This window comes from Hypanus sabinus, chromosome 29 (genome assembly GCF_030144855.1).
Source record: "Hypanus sabinus isolate sHypSab1 chromosome 29, sHypSab1.hap1, whole genome shotgun sequence".
Lineage (NCBI taxonomy): Eukaryota > Metazoa > Chordata > Chondrichthyes > Myliobatiformes > Dasyatidae > Hypanus > Hypanus sabinus.
Genome location: NC_082734.1, coordinates 29,262,673 through 29,284,791, shown reverse-complemented (window position 1 = coordinate 29,284,791; position 22,119 = coordinate 29,262,673). Strand labels below are relative to the sequence as shown.

Genomic DNA, 22,119 nt, shown 5'->3' with positions numbered 1-22,119 from the left:
TGTCATCTCCAATTCACTAACGCGGTCCTTTAGGAGCTGCAACTCGACACACCTGGTGCAGATATGGCTGTCCAGGAGGCTGGGAGACTCCAGGACCTCCCACATCTGACAGCGAGCACCGAAAAACAGCCTCACACACATACTATTTCCTTTCCTCAATTAACACAGTTAAACCTACTTTGCCTTGTACTGTTACCACCTAAGCCAGTTGAGCCAAAGCCCTATCACTCTGCTGTCTCACATTCTGTTGCCAGCTGGATATGGCAGTCTTTATTTTAGACATTTCTCACTGCACTGGCTGACGTCACGTGCCTTCGCAGTCTTACTTCTCTTTTACCCTGAGTAGTAAAACTGCCTTCACTCCGGAAATCCTTAGCTGTTCACCTGCAGTCTTCTTGCTCCGAATCAAAAACCACTGAAGATTTCTTGCCTGCTTTTTGGACCGAAACACTGGTCAGCGTATAGATTTCCCCCTCATAAAGAGGGTGATTAAGAGACACCTATCATTGTTGAGATATCCGCCTGAGAGAGAGGGTCTTGATGAGTAAAAGGCAAAGCTGCTGGTAGTTGAGAACCTCGAATATCAAGGAATATTGTAATTTTGGTCAAGAAAATAGGAGGTGTCTTGATTCAGGTGCAGGCAGCTGGGATCAGGTGAATCATTGAATACATATAGAGGATTCCAAAGTAAACTCAGGACGGGAATTTTGAGGGCAGAAGAGAGCATGAGGTGACTTTGGCTAAAAAAATTAAGGAGAATTCTAAGTGACTTCATAAATATATTAATGAAAGAAGAGTAATGTGGGGGTGAATAGGGCCGCTGAAGGAGCAAGATGGAAATACATTTGTGGAACTGCAGGAGACGGATAAAGTTCTCAAGCATTATTTCACTGTCACAGCAGACAGTGAAGAGGAGTACCAGCAATTACAGTGGGATCTTGGGCAGTGGGGTAATTGGGCTTAGGAATGTCAAATGGAATTCAGATAAGCACATGGAGTTACATTTTGGAAGGACTAATCATTGTAGGACTTTTGAATACAAAGATTCTAGATACTTTTGTACAACTGAAGACCTTGGAGTAGAGGTGCATGGTTTTTTTAAAGGGAGTCACAAGTAGGGAGAACAGGGATGTGAAGAAGGTTTGTGGCAGGCTGGCGTTCATCAGTTAATGCACTAAGTTTGAGTGATTGGTCACACTTAGAGTATTGTGTACAGTTTTTGGTCACACAGTTATAGCAAGGATGTGATTAAACTAGAAAGAGTGCAAAGAAACGTTTAGAAGGATATTGCCAGGAGTCATTGAATTGAGTGGTTGGACACAATAGACAATAGATGCAGAAGTAGACCATTCGGTAGACCTCGAGTCTGCACCGCCATTCTGAGATCATGGCTGATCATTCACTATCAATACCCAGTCCCTGCCTTGTCCCCATATCCCTTGATTCCCCTATCCATCAGATATCTATCTAGCTCCTTCTTGAAAGCATCCAGAGAATTGGCCTCCACCGTCTTCCGAGGCAGTGCATTCCACACCTCCACAACTCTCTGGGAGAAGAAGTTTTTCCTCAACTCTGTTTTAAATAACTGACCTCTTATTCTCAATCCATGCCCTCTGGTACTGGACTCTCTCAACATCTGGAACATATTTCCTGCCTCAATCCTATCAAATCCTTCAATTATCTTAAACGTTTCAATCAGATCCCCTTCTCAATCTCCTCAATTCCAGTGTGTACAAGTCCAATCTCTCCGCGTAAGACAGCCCTGCCATCCCAGGAATCAACCTAGTGAATCTACGCTGCACTTCCTCAATTGCCAGAATGTCCTTCCTTAAACCTGGAGACCAAAACTGTACACAATATTCCAGGTGTGGTTTCACCAGGGCCCTGTACAAATGCAAAAGGACATCCTTGCTCTTGTACTCAATTCCCCTTGTAATAAAGGCCAACATTCCATTTGCCCTCTTCACTGCCTGTTGCACTTGCTCATTCACCTTCATTGACTGATGAACTAGGACTCCTAGGTCTCTTTGCATTTCTCCCTTACCTAACTCTACACCGTTCAGACAATACTCTGCCCTCTTGTTCCTGCTTCCAAAGTGGATAACTTGGATACACCTTGGCCTTTATTCATTGGAGCATAGAAGAATGAGGGGTGATCTCACAGCTGTAATATCAAAATCATGAAGGGCATTGATATGGTCAGTGGTCTTTGCAAGTCTGGGGAAATGAAAGCTACAGCATATACTATTACAGTTAGAGTGAAAGGATCAATAAGAACTGAGATATATTTTTTATTGACAAAGGGTGGTGATTATATTGAACCATCATCAGAGGAAATAGGTGACGCACGTACGTTAGACACATTTACGAAGTATGTGGACAGGTGTGAACATGACAACAATTCAGAGGGATATTGGAACATGCTGGAAAACAGCATCAGCTTGAGAATACATTTTAATCAGACTGGATAAGCATGGCTGAAGGGATACTTTCCCTGCTGTACAACTCAATGACTCCATGATTGAGAGACAGTGATCAGTGTACAGATATATGTCAAAAGAAAGAGACAGAGAAATGTAAGTCTGCACATAAATTCCACAGAGAGAGGGTCTGAGATAAACTGGACAATGTACAATATATCCCTGACAGAGTGGGACTGCGAAACATTGGTCGCTGAATAGATATTCCAGAGAGAGAGGAACTGAGAGACACTGGTCGCTGTCCAGATATCACCATGGAAGAGAAAGATTGAGAGACACCAGTGAAGGATACTGTAGGTCTTGCAGGGATTGCTGGTCTATGTTTCTTTTCCCATTGTAAATGAGGATGCTGCTCAGAAAGATTGCCAGTAAATAGATGGAACGATCATTCTGGTTGTCTCCCTGCAGGCAGAACAGACGGCCAGTTAGTGAGACTGTCACTCAGAGATCAGTCTGATAGATAAGCATCCCATTTCTAGACATTTCTTGCTCAGTGTTTACAGAGGTTGGTGGCTGAGGCTTCCCTCCACAGCATCCTTCCTGTCAATGCCACCAGTGGCAGGTGTATGGCCAAGGGAAGCCTTACAGACCAATTCTCCACCAGTGCTCACCACTACAGTGCTGGGGGCAATCACACTGTCATGGTACCTTAACATCCTTTTCATTTGGAGGGAAGGGGATGGGAATTGGGGTGGGTAGGACAGGAAAAGTAGAGTGGGTAATGGTTTGGATCACATCACAACTGTATGGAAAATGTGGCAGAATTCCTCCCTGAAGTTCAGCATGAACCTGTGATGACAATGTTAGTTAATTAGTTAACTATAACTAATTAATTAAATTTTATTTTAAATCAAGATTGTAAACAGCATTTAAATGTCCACACTGCCTGTGGTAGTATTTGAACTCTGGTCTGTTCACCATTCCTCTGTATGTGGAACACTGATTTGGCAATGAAACCACTTCTCTGGGGTGGGGGGGAGATAGTTGAGAGGGAGGGACTGACCATTTCAGGACCTACAAAACACTCAGTGTCCAACAACAGGAGGACCTCATTGGGTCTCTGAGGGAGGGATCGACACCACATCCAGATTCCTTTGGTGTGCGACTGGAGGGTTGAATCCACTGAGAATCCTGCAGAGGGAGAGAGACAGAGAGGTAAAGTTTGGAAGAATATCATTTTGCAAAGACAAAAAATGTGCAGGCTGTGATTTCCCTATGCCTTGTTTGTGTGTGAGGGATAGGGTTTGGGAGGAATTCTTGGGAACATGGGAAGAATAAAATGGGATTATTGTAGAATTCATGAAAATAACAATTGATGGTCAACACAGAGTTGGTTTTGCAGCAAGTGACCCTGGTCACCATTAACGAGACCAGCGTGCTTTCTACATCTGTGATATGAAGCAAGCATACAGTTTAAATTCCCCAGATCTCTCTAGATCCCTTGTCCAAAACAGTGATGGGAACACCAACATGACACCAATGAATGTCTCCAGTACATCTCCCACTACTGACAGCTTGACAATGCAAGTGTGCTGTGTGTGTGCCAGGTCTCGGGATCATTTCTCAAGACAGATAGTAAACAGAGGTGAAAGGTTAGAGATGGAAGTTTACTGCCACTGCCCTTACCTTTCCTGTCTCCTGCAAGACAGTTCATGAGATAGGACTTCCCTGTACGAGCAGCACCAACCACAGCCACAACAACCATTGGATCCTCGATGGACTGGAGGACCTTCAGAGCCTCTGGGTTAAGCTGTAGCTTCCCATCCTCGTTACAAACCAGCTGCAAGGGTTTCTCCATCTTCTGTTTGGGGGCATCATGGACCTTTGTGCCTGACATCAGACAGTCCTTTCCCAAAATGTCTACAAAATCAGAGCAAGCGAATCACCCACTGATTGAATCAGATTAAATGGATAGACAAGACACAAAGCTCATCAGGCAAACACCTACATCTTGATCCTGAGCCCCTGGAGTAGATCACAAACTTTAATTTACTCTCCAGGATCTGTTAATCTATGGTACATACCAATCCCTGATACCGTGGATTGGAAACCAGCCTCCAGATCACTACCAAGTTCTTTTATTTCATTATATATTCCCTCCTGGAATAGATTATGGCTGATAATTTACTCCTAGGAATCTGTTATTCAACATATAATCTCCCCACACCCCTGCATCACATCCAAGCCGCTAAAGCACTCCCATGGAGCTGGTAATTTTCTATATAGAAAGCTCCAAACCACTGGATTAGATCTCACCTTGTAACTCACTCCCAGGAGTCTATCATTGTAGAGCATAACACCCTAAAGAACCCTTCTGTTACTCACTCCAAGAGATCTGCTGTGATATTGTCATGGTCCTGACTGAACTGCGGCAGGCCTCCAAGATCCTGCGCTCCAATTCCTCAGAGTATGGTTATCCACCACAGTCCATCAGAGACTCAGACTGCCAAATACTGCCTACCGCATTCCTTCATGGAAAGTCTCTACTTAAAGGCCGTGTGCCGACCACTCAGTGCTCAATCAGAGGAGTTCCATTTCTAGTACTACTATTTGTTGATTTTGGCTTTGGATTTTGTTTGTATCATCTTGTTTATTTTGAGTCTGAATTAATTCTGGACCTTACTCTGCACTTGGGTTAACAACCATCTATAGGTCTCTTGTTACAGCATGATTGAGCCATCATGAACAGGAGTGGCTGCCGGTTTCAGGTATGCTCAAGCTGGAGATTCTGTCAGTACTCATCTATTCCTCATCAGGTCGGCCTCAAACCTGTCTGCTTCTTTCTTGACACAAAAAACAACCAATTCCCTTACACCACCACCTTCTGACTGACAGAACTAGTTCTGACCATGAACAATTATTTTGTTAGGTCCTCCAACTTTCGCTGAACCCAAGGGTAGGTTCGGCCGCTGGCATGGGCCCAATATATGTAGAATACTCTATGTTTGAAACCTTGCCCAGATTTAATCTGCAGTTCTTCCTCCATTACATTGATGACTTTGTTAGTGCTGCTTCATGCACCCATCCATGTCAGTAAGTGAAGGATCAGTCCAGAAGTAGGTATCAGGGAAAGTGATCAACTGCAAAATTGAAATAACAGGTATGATGGGTTGAATAGTTTGAAGTGTGTCTATATTAATACTTGGAGTATTGTGGGTAAAGTTGATAAACTTAGAACATGTATCAGTACATGGAAATATAATGTTGCAGCCATTACTAAAACTTGGCTGATAGAGGGGCAGTAATGGGTGATTAATGTACTGAATTTTAGAAAAGATAGAGGAGAAAGTAAAACAGGGGTGGAGTTGTGCTACTACTCATGGACAATATCAAACCTGCACTCAGAGCGGTCAGACACTGAGCCCATTGGGCAGAACTCAGGAACAGGAAATGGGATTCTACTGTACAACCGCTGATAGCCACCGGAACATTAGGAACAGATAAGTAATCAGATTAAGGAAATGTGTAAAAATTATAGGGTTGTTGTCATGGAGGATTTCAAGTTCCTTGATGTAAACTTGGGCCTTCTTAGTGTAAGGGGTTTAGATGGGGTGTAATTTGTTAAGTGTGAGGGATGATTGATAAGTTCGTGGGTTAAGGTAGAAGGTGTCAATTTTAGAAAACCTAGCACATTTATTTTTCAACATAGTCCCCTCCTACACTTACACACTTAGACCAGCGGTTGTGGAGCATACGGATCCTTTCTTTGTAGAAGTCAGTGTCTTGGACCTCCAGAGGTCCTTAGCAGAGGTGATTGATAAGTTTGTGGCCTAAGCTAGCAGGAGCTGAGTTATACAGCTCTTGTTACGTGTATGTGCAGATCAACCATTTCAGTGATCATGCAGAAAGTTTGAAGTTAATAACTTCAAATGGGATCTGTATGCTCCATGACCGCTGCCCTGTGTGCAAATGTAGCAGGGCACTATGCTGAAAAATAAATGCGCTAGATTTTCTAAAACTGACTCCTCCTACCTTAGGCCATGATCTTATCAATCACCCTTCGTACATCCAGGTAGGTTCTCAAATCATATGTGGACAGTCCAACAAGAGGAGGGGGCATACTGGACCTGCTGTTGGGTAGTGAGCCTGGCCAGGTAACTGACCTTTCATAGGTGAACAGTAACAACTCCTTAACATTCAGGATAGATATAGATAAGAACAGGCATGGTGCTTGCAGGAGAATTTTAAATTGGAACAGGGCAAATTACAAGGGAATTAGAGCAGGAACTAAGAAGAGTTAATTGGAAACACCTTTTGTTATGGTAAACCCACATCAGACATCAGTTTAATGATCAATTGCAGAGAGAGGAGGAAAGTTAAGTTCCTGTTAGAAGGAAGGATGGGGATGCAAAGATAAGAGAACCTAGGATGTCCAAAGAGGTGATGAATTTAGACACGAAAAAGAAAGGAGAAGTAAGTAAAGCTTCCAAAGTCGGGATGAAACGGAGCACATGAAGATTATAATGAATCCAGAAAAGAACCAAGGAAGGGAATTAGAAAAGCCTGGACGGGCCACAAAAAGTTCTTGGCAAGTTAAGGCATTCTATACATACATCAAGAGCAAGGAGATAACAAGGGATGGGCTGGGACCACTCAAGGTAAAGTGGGGAACATTTGTTTTGATGTGGAGAATGTGAGTTAGTCCCTAATGAGTACTTTGCTTCAGTATTTACCAAGGAAAAGGATATGGAGGACCAAGAGATTAGGCCATATAAATATGTTAGAGCGTTTAGAGGTCAAGGGGAAGGTTGAGTCTCTGAATGTGAATTAAGCTGGATAGGTCCCCAAGGCCTGATGGGCTTTCCTACAGATTATTGAAGGAGGCAAGATGCGAGATTGCCAGGGCCTTGACCAGTATTTTCATGTCCTCTCTAGCCACAGGTGAGGTCCTGGAGAACTGGAGAGTGATTAATGTTGTACCGGCTTTTAAGAAGGGAACGAGGGAAAATCTTGGGAACTATTGACCGGTGAGTCTCATGTCAGTTGTAGGGAAATTGCTGGAGAAAATTAATAGGGACAGGATATATTAGCATTTGGATTTCATGGCCTAATCAGAGAGAGTCAGCATGGCTTTGTGCAGTGCAGATTGTGTCTTACTGAGTGGACTGAATTTTTGAGAAGGTGACAAGAGAGATTGATGAGATAATCCTTGTATCTATCTGAATATCTAAATGACATTTAAAGTGTTAAAACTTTGCATAAATTGTAATGTCTGCCTTAGTTTACTTACTTGGCATACAAATTTCTTGAATATCTTACACCAGTTAATTAACATACAGATTACAATTTTCTTTGCAGATTTATCAAATTACTTAAAACCCACAAAAATACTGATTTTAAATATATCAGTTGAATCAAATATTTCATTTTAGCTATATTTACTTTATACTTTTATGGACCCAATTTAAGTTTAAATGTGGAAGAAAATGAAAATTTGAGACACTTCCAAAACTTGGATTTGCTATTTCATAAAACACTTTTCTCAAAGCATCCTATAATTACGAAGAAAGCATGGCAGCTCCTCTACTTCCTTAGGAGTGTGAAGATTCGGCATGATACTTAAAACTAAGAGTCTTTTGTAGATGTGTGGTGGAGAGTATATTTACTGGCTGCATCACAGCCTGGTATGGAAACACCAATGCCCTTGAATGGAAAATCCTACAAAAAGTATTGGATATGGCCTAGTCCATCATGGATAAAGTGCTTCCAACCATTGAGCTAATCTGCATAAAACTCTTGCAGGAAAGCAGTATTCATCATCAGGCACCCACACCATCCAGGGCAAGCACCCTTCTTGCTGCTCCCAACAGGAAGAAGGTACAAGAGCTCCCTCGTTCCCTTCTTAAAAATTTACACAAATGGAGCTCCTGCGAAGCTTGGTAATACATCAGGATTTGGGACTTCAGCGAGAAAGTAATCTCCTCACATTGTCGTCACTCATTGCCATTTACACAGGTTTGCACCAGTAACAAAGGCTCTTCCAACAACTCTAAATGAAGTTCTGTCAACAGGCATAAAACTCATCAACTTTATTACAAGCAGAATTCTGAATAATCATGTTTTAAAAGACTTCATCAAGAAATGGGCATAAAATATGAAGTGCTTTTTTTACCATACAGAAGTTTGTCGGCTTTCAAGAGGATCAGTCTTGAAGTGTATTTTCGAACTAAGGGTAGAAGTTTCACTTTTTCTGAAAAAGAGAAAATCCATTTTTGGGACAGTTTGAGAAAAAAAGACAGGACTGTATCCATGGCAGATATCTTTATCCAATCGAATCAAATAAATCTTTCAGTTCAAGGTCCTGAAGCCACCATTATGGATGCTACTGAAAAATTACAAGCTTTCTTGGTTAAGCTGTTGATATGGAAGAAGGGAGTAGAGGCCGACACTTTTGCAAGCTTTCAAATACCGAGGGAAGTGCTTCACCAAGATGGACCTGAGATACAAACTCCTCTGTCAATTTCTTTGCAGAGAGACATCTACAAAGACCTGGAAACACTTCAGAATTCCTTCAAAAACTATTTCCTTCTTGATGGCCATAAAATTGAACCATCCATCCACAATCCCTTTCCTTCTGATATAAAATGTATCAAAGTTGTTGATCTTGCCAAAGATGATCTCTTTGATCTTGGGACAAAAACCTGACTGCAGTTCCAGTTTACCTCAAAGTGCCTTGGAGAATTCTGTTGTCCCTTGACAGAAGCCTATGCTAAACTTGCAAAGTGAGCGATGGAAGTGTGAATTCCATTTGCAAGAACACATAATTGCAAACCAGTGTATTCAATTAAAACCATTAGAAAAAAAGTCAAAATTGATAGGATGTCCAGTATGACCATCCCACGTTAATGTTCTCTTTAAGGCTAAGCAGCAACAGTCTTCACACTGACATGTCTTAAAAAAAATGAAATATAATTTTAGCTGGCCTAAATTTTAAGTGCAGAATCAAGTTATTTAAAGTGTTAATAAAAATACATATATTACTATACCTCAAATTTGTCTTTTAAAAATGTTGATAATTTATATTTCAATGTAATTGGTTTCTTTTGTATCCTCTGAACTGAATACTATTTATATATCTAAATGCATTATTCTGAGAAGAGGTCTATAGGCTTCACCCAACTGCCAAAGAGGTCCATGACATTTTTAAAAAATGGTTAAGAACTCCTGATCTAGATGATAACCTCACTTTCTTCCAGTCTACTCTGGAACAGGCTGAGCAACTCTGGCAAGTTCTACAATAACTATTCAAGAATCAATTATTTGTCAAGCATGAAGATCAAATTTCATGTAACAATAGTTTCATTCCTTGGGTTTGTTATTTCTAATGGCAATATAGAAATGGACCCCGATAAGATCCAGATTATGCGGAAATGGCCACAACACCTCCATGAAAAGGCTCCAGGTGTTTCTAGATTTTGCCAGTTTTTACAGGCAACTTATCTGCAATTTCATTTCAGTGGTGGCAGTTTTTGAAAAGTTAAAACAAAGTTTCACGTCCCATCCTCATTCCACCAGACCCAGATTAACTTTTGTGGTGGTGGTCAATGCATTGGATATGTGTGTTGGTGCTATCTTGTCCCAGTGACCTCCTCCGATCACAAACTACAACCCAGGCCTTTCTATTCGACACATCCTTCTCCTGCAGAGGCAAACTATGACATTTGGAATAGGTAGCTGTTGGCTGTTAAACTGGCACCTGAGGAGCTGAGGCACTGGTCAGAGGGGTCTAAACATCTGTTTGTGATGTGGACTGAACACAAAAACCAGCCTACAGGATGTGAGGAGGTTGAATTCCAGGCAGGCACATCGGACCCTATTCTTTAATAGGTTCAAATTTCTTATTACTTGTCACTCAGGATCACAAAATCAATAACCAGACAACCTCTCTCGACAGTTTGAAGCACCAATCAGGGAAGAGAGGATTCAAGAAAAATTTCCAGGCAGCCCTTAAGTAGTGGTGCCCATCTGCTGCAGCACAGATTTGATAGCACTCTGAACCCAAGAGCAACATGGGGCAGACCCTGGTAATTATCCTCACGAATCTATCTTTGTTCCTGAACCTGTTTATTCGGAGATGTTCAGCTGGGACACGCTTTGAACCAGGCTGGGATTTCAGGGTGACTCACATCCTAGAGCTCGTCAAGAAACATCACCGGTAATCAGGCTTGACTAAAGATATCTGCAAATGTGTGACGTCTGTGCATAAAATAAAGAATCCCGAGCATAGCCTCAAGATTTGCTTCAGCCTTTCACCATTCCAACTAGACTTAGATCCCACATTTCTATGGACCTTGTCACTGGTCTTCCAGGATCTCGGGGTTATACAGTAATCATAGTGCTCATAGAACAATTCTCCAAGGCCTGCTGCTTCATACCCATTCCCATCTACCATCAGCTTCAGAGACTGCCAAGCTCATGTTGCAACAGATCTTCAGGGTTAATGGTTTCCTCCAGCACATTGTCTCCAATGGTGGCCCCCCAGTTTGACTCCAGGTTTTGGAAGACCTTTTGCAAGCTCATTTGGCCCTCTGCTAGGATCCATCTGTAGACCAATGGGCAAATGGAGCGGGTCAGGCAGGGCCTAAAGAGAACACTCAGATGTCTAGCCTTGGGGAACTCTACCACCTAGAGTGGCAACCTGATCTGGGTGGAGCTTTTGTACAGCACACATCAGCATTTTTATATTAGGAAGTGCCCTTTCCAATGCAAATTTGGGTACCATCCTCCAGTGTTCTCAGAACTAGAACTGGAGGTTAGGGTTCCACCAGAGCTGTATCTGATCCAGAGATGTCTACTTAAATGGGTTAAGGTGAGAGAGATGATCTTGGCCAATTCATGTCAATAACAAGATCAGGCCAACCTCCGGAGAAGACAGGGACCAGCATTTCTTTCTGGTCAGCAGGTCTGGCTCTCAACTAGAGATCTCGCCATGCAGACTCAATCCAAAAAAAAAAAAATCAGTCCCTTATTCCATCAGTCCATTCAAAATCCTGCAACACATCAATCTGGTTACCTGTTGTCTCCAACTACCAAGAAACATGCAGAATCATGCCACCTTCCAGAAATCTTGCCTGTAACGTTTGGGTGCCAACACCTTGGTTCCAGCTCCCAAACCTCCTCCACCTCCCAGAATTGTTGAGGGACAACCCACCTATACATTATGGCAACTTTTTGGACACCTGCATAGTTTGAGGTAAAAGGCAGTACCTCGTGGATTGGGAGGGATATGGCCCAGAAAGAAGAACTTTATTTGTTCATGCAACATCCTGGACTTTATGCTGACTGAGGACTTTCACCTGGATGATCATGATCACACTGGGCCATCAGGATTTGGCCTAGGAGGTAGTTCTATCATGGTCCTGACTGAACAGCGACAGGCATCCAAATTTTGGCCTCCAATTCCTCAGATTACGGTCAGCTGCCATTATCCCTTTAGGACTCTAACTGCCAATAATTGTCTGCCACATCCCTTCATGTAAAGTCTCATGCTGAGCACTCTGTGCTCAATCATAGGATTTCCATTTCTAGTCTTACTGTTAGTGATTTTGCCTTTGGATTTTGTTGGTGTTGTCTTGTTTATTTCCAGTCTGAGACTAAGTCTAGACCTTGCTCTGCACTTCAGTTCACCACACTCCATAGCCCTCTCATTACAGATATAACATGTAACCCCCTCACTGTGGGCTTGTAATGAATTAGCTATTGGTATGAATACAAGCAAACAGCAACATAACTCAACAATGCATTGGAATGATGATGTAAAGGCCATTTCCAATAAATAAACACATCTTGGGTAAATATGATTCAGGTAAATTCAAACATAAAAGTTTGAATGTCCCTTTAAGGGAAAGTAGGACTCTTGCTTATATGAATACTGACACACCCATGGATAAATATTCAACAGGAAGTGATAATTTAACTCACTCCAGTATAAACTTAAACTAAAATTGTATAGACTTAATATTTTTGATTGTGGTGTAACCAATCCAGTTTGTTTCCTTTAATTTGCACACAGTGTTGAACTGGTTTTGCACTGAAGAACCTATCCAAGGGGAAAAAAAATTACACAAAATCCAATGAAAAGGCATTGAACTTCTCCAAGGTTGTGCGGTAATCAGCTAACTAAAAGTTATCCGCACATTCTCTGTGAAACCAAAATCTGTATAAATATTTTCCAACAGCAGAAAATATCTGTTCTTCCAAATGGATTCTGTCAGTATTTCAACATGTTCTTCAACAATGTTTAATGTCCATTTCTAATTTCCTTCTTTCTGTTTCTTCTATCCTATGCTCTCTCTGAAGTGGCTATCCCGCTCTTTTTTCCTGCGCAAACTCTTGAAAATAATGTTAACAAGACAAATCCTTTTGGCTAATATAACAGGCCTAACTTAATCATCTGAATTTTTATTTTAAACAGCAACAATAAAATACTCAATTTTATAATGTAATTTACAAGAACACTTAATAGCATAACTGTATTAATAAAGTAAATTATGGTCTTAAACCAAGATATTACTAATAAAACCTCAACCCCTTTAGACTCCTGGGTTAGGACTCAGCCTGTAATTCACTCTCGCCTATCTGTTGCTCTATGATATAAACTGCAGCCACACCTCAGCCCTATTGATCCCTGATGTCCCTCAAACTCACTGTTATGAAGACCACTGCCCTTGTACAATTACATTCCTTCACAGAATTAAATAACTGATCGTGTATTTTATGTGAAGCTGCCTGAATTCCTGTACTCACCAGAACTCCTTTCACCATGGAGGGCACTGAGTCTTCACCAGGATCCAGATTTATTTTCAATGTTGTTAGCATGTACACGTCACCTGACTGTAATGCCACACCTCTGTCCAGAAAACAACTCCCTGAGAGGGAATTTACACTTTATGGCGTGCCACCTTAAAACCACATTGCTTGTAGTTTCAGTCAGGTAGAAATAACAAGTATGGGAAATTAATCCAGGATGACACACTTAGATGACCACAAAAATGCACCTCTGCTTTCTGCGGTGATCAAACACTTAAATGCCAGTCAGTAAATCATTGTAGGTATCTATTATTGAACATGCCAGATATCCCATCTACCTCTCACCAAACTCGGGATTAGAAACCATCATGTAATCCATTCCCAGTGATATGTTCTACCCCAAAAGCCTAAATTACATTTCAGTCTGTAATCCACTCACAGGGGTAGGTTATTCTATATGTAAACCGATGAACCCTTAAATTGAATCCCATCATGAACTTCCTTCTGGGCATCAGTTATTCAATATATAACCCCTTAAACCCCTGTGTTAAATCCCAGCCTCTAACCCACACCCGGTGATGTGACATTCTATTAATGACCTCATGAAACCCTGGTGAGGGATACAATTCCTAATATAATTATTATAATCAACTGTTATAATGTCTCTTGTTAATTCCTGTAAATAATACATAATTTGCCTCTCTCTGGTCTATCCCACATTACCTGCCCTTTTTGATTTAAAGTTCAACATCCATTCACATGCACAATAGATTTCCCAATTTGAACAATGGTGATCTCACCAGAATTGCTTATTGAGGTAAAGGTGATCCATGGTCTCCTCTTGTGGCCACCCTCAGAGTGGAGGAGCAACACCTTATATCCCGTCTGGGTACCCTCCACCCTGATGGCATGAACATCAATTTCTCCTTCCAGTGAACAAATTCACCCACTTCTATTTCCTACTCTGACCTTTCACCTCTCATTGGGTTATTTACCACAGGTTCCCTCCCCCTTCCCTTTCTCCTATTGTCCACTCTATCAGATTTTTTTCCTCCAGCCAGTGGCCTTTCCCACCCATCTCCCAGCAGCTTCTTCGACTCCTCCAACACTTTATTCACACATGCTCGTCCCTTTCCTTCTCTATTCTGAAGAAGGGCCTTGGCCAAAAACATTGAATATTTACAGTTTTTCATAGATGTTGCCTGAACTGCTGAGTTCCTCCAGCATTTTGTGTGTGTTGCTTTGGATTTCCAGCATCTGCAGACTTTCTTGTGTTTGTGATTTAATACACGTGAGGGATTGCTGCACCTGCCAGGTGGTATGACAGCAACCCTAAAGAGTGCTGTGGATTCTCGGTACAAACCTTCTTGGCCTTCGTGTTACAGCCATTAAGTTCCTGTCGGAACTCAGTCGGGTCACTTATATCATCTGTCTCCTTCCTGGAAGAACAATTCCCAGCTCCCCACACTCTTGGGGAAGTGTTCCACCAACTAGAGTGCAGACCCTTTGTTAGGGTCCGGTCCGGAGCCCGCCTTCCAGTCTTGCTCCGGTCTGCGCACTCCGGACTGGGCCTTGCAGGCAGCCCTCCTGTCACCAGGAACCATTGGATTATCTTGGCTTAAGGAGGTACACCTGTCACCTATTAGGGGGCAAGTGTTTATAAGGGGCTCAGGGACTGAGCCTAGTTGGGGGGTCGTCCTGTTCTGAAGCTGGTTTAACCCACTCTGTACCTGGTTTGTCTGTGCCAAATCCTGTTCTGCCCTGGTTGCTGGCCTATTCTGTATCCTGTTCTGCCCGAGTTCTGACCTGCTCCGTATCCTGTTTACCCTGACTGAGTTTTGTCCTGCTCTGTATTGGTTCTGTCCAGGTTTGTCTTGTTTTTCTGCTTCTCTCGTGTGCGCTGGTCCTGCTGTTCTGCCGTATTCGCCTTGCCTGTTCTGTCACGCTGTCTGCTTACTTCCCCCTATTTACTGGTGTATCCTGGTTGTCCTGCTGCTCACCCTGGACCCAGCTCCCTTCTGTTCCCTTGCCTCTGTCGGGTAAGCCAGGTTGTCGCTGTTACCCCTTGGGTGGTTCTGTCACTTCCTGTCCCTTGCCTCTGTCGGATAAGCCAGGCCATTGCCATTACCACTGGGGTGATTCAGTCCCTTTCTGTCTCTTGACTCTGTCAGGTAAGCCAGGCTGTCGACGTTACCCCTTGGGTGGTTCTGCCCCTTTCCTCCGTTGGGGGAGGCAGGCCATCTGCCATTGCCCGGCAGGGGGAGTTGGACCCCTTCCTACCCCTCACCTCAGATGGGTTGTGCCCCACACCTGCCCAGGTGTCCGTGCCTTTCCCAGGCCTCCGTGTTTCTGCCTGGGAGGCGGCCCTGCCCAGGAGTTATGCACCCGCCCGAGGGGGCTCTCCCGCCCTGTCTAAACTCTGCCTCACCTGAACTCTGGGATCCAGACTCGCCTGCATTACCCCTTGCATGCCATGGCATCCCCATCCTGTCCTACCCCTAGTGCTTCACAGCCTGCATCCTGAATTTGGGTCCATTTCATGTCCGCTTATGACACCCTTTCCAGAAACTTAGAGGAGGATGTTTATCACCCTATTGGAGGACATGGGTCTGTGATAAAGCTCCTCAACTTGCGCCAGGGGTATCGGTCTGCAGCTGATTATTCTATAGAATTTTGTTCCTTGGCCACAAAGAGCAGTTGGAATATGGAAGCACTAACTGATCTATTCCATAAGGGATTGAGTGATGAGCTAAAGGATGCCAAAGTGGCCTGAGATCCAGTGGATGATTTAATCCATCTTATGGATCTGGGGATTTGACTCGATAATCAATTAATGGAAAGAACGGACAGACAAAGGGGATTGCATTGAACAGACTCTCCCTTTGACTGACCTCTCTCTTGTTCTTATACCCTGGACTAGGATTCCTCCTCAACCACCGTAGACCCCAGCCTCTGAGGAACCAATGCAAATAGGCGAGATAAGGCTCTTTCAAGCTGAAAGGGAGAGGAGGGGGGAAATTTGCTGCACTTACTCTGGAAAAGCTGGAAATTATTGGACCTCTTCTCAAACTGCTGGGAAACTCATGGGTCCATCCGGAGTAGGGAGGGCTGTGATTGTTGTTAGCCTTGCTCTCAGTTCAGCTTCTGCTGGCATGGTGCTCCCCATGTCACTGCCACAGGGAGATCAGAAACATTCCCCAGCCACCTGAAAGACTCCTGTGCAGTGGGAAATTTATTGGAGCACAGACTGGCCAGAAAATTGAAAGTCCCCATTGACATCTCATCTAGCGGCTCCTTGCTAGCGGATCTTTGGTGCCGGGACAGACCAACCACCAAGTTTCCCTGCTCATGCTGAATATTGGTCAGCATGTGGAATCAATCCAGCTCCATCTCATTCGTTCCACAAATACCACTCATTCTGAGTCATCCCTGGCTGTCATTCCACAATCGGAGAGTCAATTGGACTACTGGCATTGGTTTGGGCTGGTCAAATCAGTACAAAAGATATGTCTCCAAAAGAGGTAGGACACCTTCCAAAGCACCTCCTGAATTATCTGTTGAATCTTCCACCTCTAACTCCAGTGCATCTGATTGGTCTAGATACATCCAGAATATTCAGATTTATGGAGGTCTGCTCGAAGAAACTAGCTCACCAGGACTATGACTGTGCCATCTGTCTGTTACCGGGTACTTCCCTCCTTGGGGACAGTGCTACTCTCTATCTGCTCTACATCCAAGAAGCTGGGTTTATCAAACTGTCTACGTCTCCTGCTGTAGCCTGTTTTTTTCTTTGTCACCTAGAAGGATGGTGGATGAAGAAACTGCATAGGCTATACAGGCTAAATAAGAGCATTTGTCAGACCATAATATATAGGAGCAGAATTAGGCCATTTGACTCATTAAGTTTAAAATTGTATTGACAAAATATTTTAAACAATACAAACAAAATAAAAAGGGCCCATCATGTATGCATATTATTCTATGCATTATTCTATTATATTAATCATTTCAGTTCATTGTTGACCAATCAGTCCAGTTTGCTCATTTCCTTTACTTATGGTACTGAAATGGTTATTCCCTGTAGAAATCATCCCAGGAAAAAAAATATATTCACACAACATCCAAGGAAAAGGGCTCAAATTTTCTTCAATGTTGAGTGCGAACTAATTAACCATAAGTTAACTGCACATTCTCAGTGAAACTACAATCTGTATGAGGATTTTCTGACAGCAGTAACTGTCCTTCCAAATAGATTCTGTGAGCATTTCAACATGTTCTTCTGCGATGTTCATTCTCCACTTCCATTTTCCTTCTTCCTCCTCCATCAATTTTGCACTCATCCTCCATTGTTCCAAGGAGAAAAGGCTGAGTTTACTCAACCTATCCTCATAAGGTATGCTCCCCAATCCAGGCAACATCCTAGTAAATCTTCTCTGCACCCTTTCTATGGTTTCCACGCCTTTCTGAAGTGAGGCATCCAGAATTAATCACAGTACTCCAAGTGGGGTCTAACCAAGGTCCTCTATAGCTGCAACATTACCTCTTGGCTTTTAAACTCAATCCCACATTTGATGAAGGCCAATGCACCTTCTTAACCATAGAGTCAACCTGCGTAGCAGCTTTGAGTGTCCTATGGACTTGGACCCCAAGATCCCTCTGATTCGCCACACTGCCAAGAGTCTTGCCATTAATGCTATATTCTGCCATCATATTTGACCTACCAAAATTAAGCACCTCAACTTGGGGTCTGCCACTTCCCAGCCCAGTTTTACATCTTATGAATGTCCCGCTACAACCTGTGACAGCCCTCCACACTATCCACAACACCCCCACCTTTGTGTCATCAACAAGTTTACTAAACAATCCCTCCACTTCCTCATCAACGTCATTTATAAAAATCACAAAGAATAGGGGTCCCAGAACAGATCCCTCAGGCACACCACTGGTCACCTGCCTCCATGCAGAATCTGATCCGTCTACAACCCTTTTGAGGGCAAGCCAGTTCTGGATTAACAAAGCAATGTCTTCGTGATCCCATGCCTCCTAATTTTCTCAATAAGCCTTGCATGGGTTACCTTATTAAAACCTTGCTAAAATCCATATACTCTACATCTACCTTTCTTCCTTCATCAATGTGTAAATTTTTTGAGAATGTGATTCAATCAGGCTCATAAGGCAGGACCTGCCCTTGACAAAGCCATGCTGACTATTCCTAATCATATTATGCCTCTCCAAATGTTCATAAATCCTACCTCTCAGGAACTTCTCCATCAACATAACAACCACTGAAATAAGACTCAATGGTCTATAATTTTCTAGGCTATCCCTACTGCATTTCTTGAATAAGGGAACAACATCTGCAAACCTCCAATCCTCCAGAACCTCTCCCATCCTCATTGATGATGCAAATGTCATCGACAGAGGCTCAGCATCTCCTCCCTCATTTCCCAAAGCAGCCTTGGGTACATCCCATCCGGTCATGGAGACTTATCCAACTTGGTGCTTTCAAAAAGCTCTAGCACATCTTCTTCCTTAATATCTACATGCTCAAGCTTTTCAGTCCATTGCAAGTCATCTCTACAGTCACCAAGATCCTTTTCCACAGTGAATATTGAAGCAAAGCATTCATTAATTACCTCTGCCACCTCCACCAGTTCTATACACACTTTTCCACTGTCACACTTGAGTGTAAGTGGGGAACAATAACGTTAGTGGTTCAGGGAGCTGACAAGCCAGCCATGGATTTTGAAGAACATACATATTGAGTGTTTGAGGAGCATTCATGGTTGGATAGTCCAGGGAGGGATGATCCAGTCTTCCTAAAAATGCTGAAGGATGGCCTGAGAGCTCACCATGATGTTTTAGACTTGGGGAGAGAAGTGGTATCGACCTACACTGAGATAGCATCATGGCTCAGTGTGAGACCAGGGGAGGGGGAAGAGAAGACATAAAGTAGCTGCAGTGCATGTAGCAGGTGTGATGTCACAGAGAAATTTCTTTGTGTGCTGCCAACCAGGAACTGGATGAGGAATTGTGGAATAGACAATTGTGGAATAGAGGGTAAAGGAGAGGATTCATCAGAGCTGTGTCTTGAGAAGAGAGGAAGTTGTGAGAATCACTCACCAAAGCCATCAGAATCCACAGCAGGGCGCTTTCTGTCTGATTTAACTGGTGGCCAGTTGATAGAGCGGGTGAGGTCACACAAACAGCTGATAGTAGCCTCCATTGCCAGTGCTGCTGATGTACAGATGTACACAATATCACTGTTAGATGGCCGGCAGTACAATATGTCAGTCAACACAGGGGCATCAGTATTGATAACTAATCTACCCTTACTAATGACTGGACAGGCTATTCATATTACAGGTGTAAGAAGGAAAACAGTGAGGGTAGAAAGAAGCAAATCACAGATACTTGAAATCAACAGAGTGCAGCTTCCAGTGTATTTCTTGATCTGTCCAAATAATAAGTACACTATTCTTGGAATAGGCACCCTAATGGAAGAGGAGTCGTTATAGATTCCAGAAAGGGAGAAATAGTATGGACAAGTCAGGGGCAGTGAACACATCAATAGAGTATAAAAAATGAGCCAGCATCTGCTCCATTTGATCTGATCATTAGGGACTGGAGCCAGGATGGTGTCTATGGTTTACTTTGTCAGCAGCTCACAGTTTTCAAGCAAGATTATGGTCAAGTAAAGATAAATCAGTTAAAATAGAGGGTGACCTGCATAAACCCTATAAGGAGTATCCTATAATAGCTGATGCTCTGACATCTGTTCAGAGAACAGTGAAGTACTGAAAAACTAGGAGATACTGAGAGAGACTGTGTCAACCACTACCTCACTGATATGACTAGTGAAAAAGCCAGATAGATCATATCGGTTAACGATAGACTATATTGACTTTAATAAGACCACACCAAGATTGCATCCCATTGTGGCAAGCCCTGCAACTTTTATATGAGCGGTGCAGTGGACGAACCCAAGTGCAGAACACGGGCGTGGAGGCAGAGTCGGGAGGCGTTATTAACGTAGTGAGCGTGGAGTCGGTATCCAGGAGTGATGCTAGACCTAGAACTGGTAGTCCTAAGAACCATGAAATGAAGTTACTCACACCAGAGTCGAGCAATGAACTGGCAGCTCCTTGCTGTGGTCACAGAGTTTTAATCCTGCATTTGCTGATGGAAAGCAGGTGATTGTAATTAGTGGAACCTAGGAGTGAATGGGAACTAAACTAGGTGATTGAGGCCCAATTCCTGAGGAAAATAGCGGGGTTGGCGATTGCCAGAAGGGACCATGACAGCACCCCTCCCTCAACGGGAGCTCCAGGCGATCCTCCAGGCCTGTCTGGATGGTCCTGATGAAAATCCTGGCTGAGGGAAGGGTCTAGCATGAAGGAGTGGGGAACCCAGGAACGCTCTTCTGGACCATACCGTTCCCAGTCTACCAGGTATTGGAGACCCCTGCCTCTACAGATGGTGTATGCCGAATGGTGGTCGATGATACGGGCAGGTGGGGGAAGTCTCAGCGGGGGGAGGGGCACAAGGGACTGACAGAGACTGGCTTTAACTAGGAAACATGAGAGGTCGGGTGGAAGCGCATGGATCTTGGCAATTTTAGGCGGACCGCTGAGGGATTGATAAACACTTTCGATCTTGAATGGTCCCAGGAAGCGATGAGCGAGTTTCCTATGCTCGTTCTTCAGCGGGATGTCCTTGGATGAAAGCCACACTAAGGCGCCGGAGTCCGGTGTCTGTCGGCCGTCTTCTTATTATGTTTTGCTGATCCGAGTAGGGCCGTGCGTGTCTCCTCCCACACCTTAAGGCACCGATCGATATGGTCCTGAACCGATGGTACCGCAATATCCTCTTCCTGCGCGGGGAACATCGGGGTTTGGTACCCCAGGAAACACTCAAATGGAGACCTTACAATAGCCGAGCTTACTAGAGAGTTTTGTGCGTACTTAACCCATCGGAGGTGGTCGCTCCAGGTCAACGGGTTGTTTGCCGTTCCACAATGTAGCATCGCCTCCAGGTCTTGGTTGACCCGTTCCGTCTTCCCGTTCGTCTGGGGGTGGAAGCCAGATAACAGGCTGACCGATGCAACTCAGGCTTGACAGAAGGCCTTCCATACCTGGGAGACGAACTGGGGACCTCGATCGGAGACGGAAGACGAGGCGGACGAAAAGGTCTGCGATTTCCTGAGCAGAAGGGAGTTTAGGGAAGGCTACGAAGTGCAGCGCCTTGGAGAATAGGTCTACCACGGTGAGGACTGTGGTGTTTCCGCTGGAAGGGGGTACATCGGTGACGAAGTCTAGGGCGATGTGCGACCAGGGGCGTCCAGGGACCGGTAGAGGGCAATACCCACAGATAGCCGATGAGAGGCTTTTCCCCGGGCACGGATGGAACATGCCGAAACATAGGAGCGGGTACCCGCCTCCATGGACTGCTACCAAAAGTGTTTTTTCTCAGGAACGCTAGGGTCCGATCACTCCCGGGGTGGCAGGCGAACCGAGACTTGTGCCTATTGAAGTGCATGGGACCTGACGGAAACGGGCGCATACAGGCAAACGCCGGGGTCATCTCGCTGGCTTTCTTTTACTTTCGACTCTAACAGTGAGGGTGGCAACCACGCAGGTTGGTGGGAGGATAGTCCCTGGGCTGGAAGTATCCTCCTTGGAGTCGTATTGACGTGAGAGCTTCCCGTTCTTGGACCCTGGAGGATATGTGAGGGAAAACTTGAACAGTCCGAAAAATAACGCCCAAGGGACCTGGCGGAAGTTCAAACGTTTGGCGGTCTGAATATACCCTATGTTTTTATGATGTCCATATCACAAATTGGTTGTTCTGCCCCCTCCATTCTTCCAATGCTAGTTTGACCGCCAGGAGT

General features: G+C 43.9%; 1 protein-coding gene across 1 annotated transcript in view; it reads right to left on the bottom strand.

The window, feature by feature from the left end:
- The window catches only part of LOC132382800 (guanylate-binding protein 1-like), a 34,394-nt gene extending 12,754 nt beyond the window's left edge, over window positions 1-21,640 (bottom strand). The window contains exons 1-4 of the mRNA XM_059953259.1: window positions 21,364-21,640; window positions 4,107-4,340; window positions 3,499-3,611; window positions 2,773-2,882 (exon numbers count right to left, since the gene is read on the bottom strand). Coding sequence (XP_059809242.1) covers window positions 2,773-2,882; window positions 3,499-3,611; window positions 4,107-4,340; window positions 21,364-21,640 — 734 coding nt within the window. The remainder of the gene's footprint in view (window positions 1-2,772; window positions 2,883-3,498; window positions 3,612-4,106; window positions 4,341-21,363) is intronic.
- Window positions 21,641-22,119: the final 479 nt, after the last annotated feature.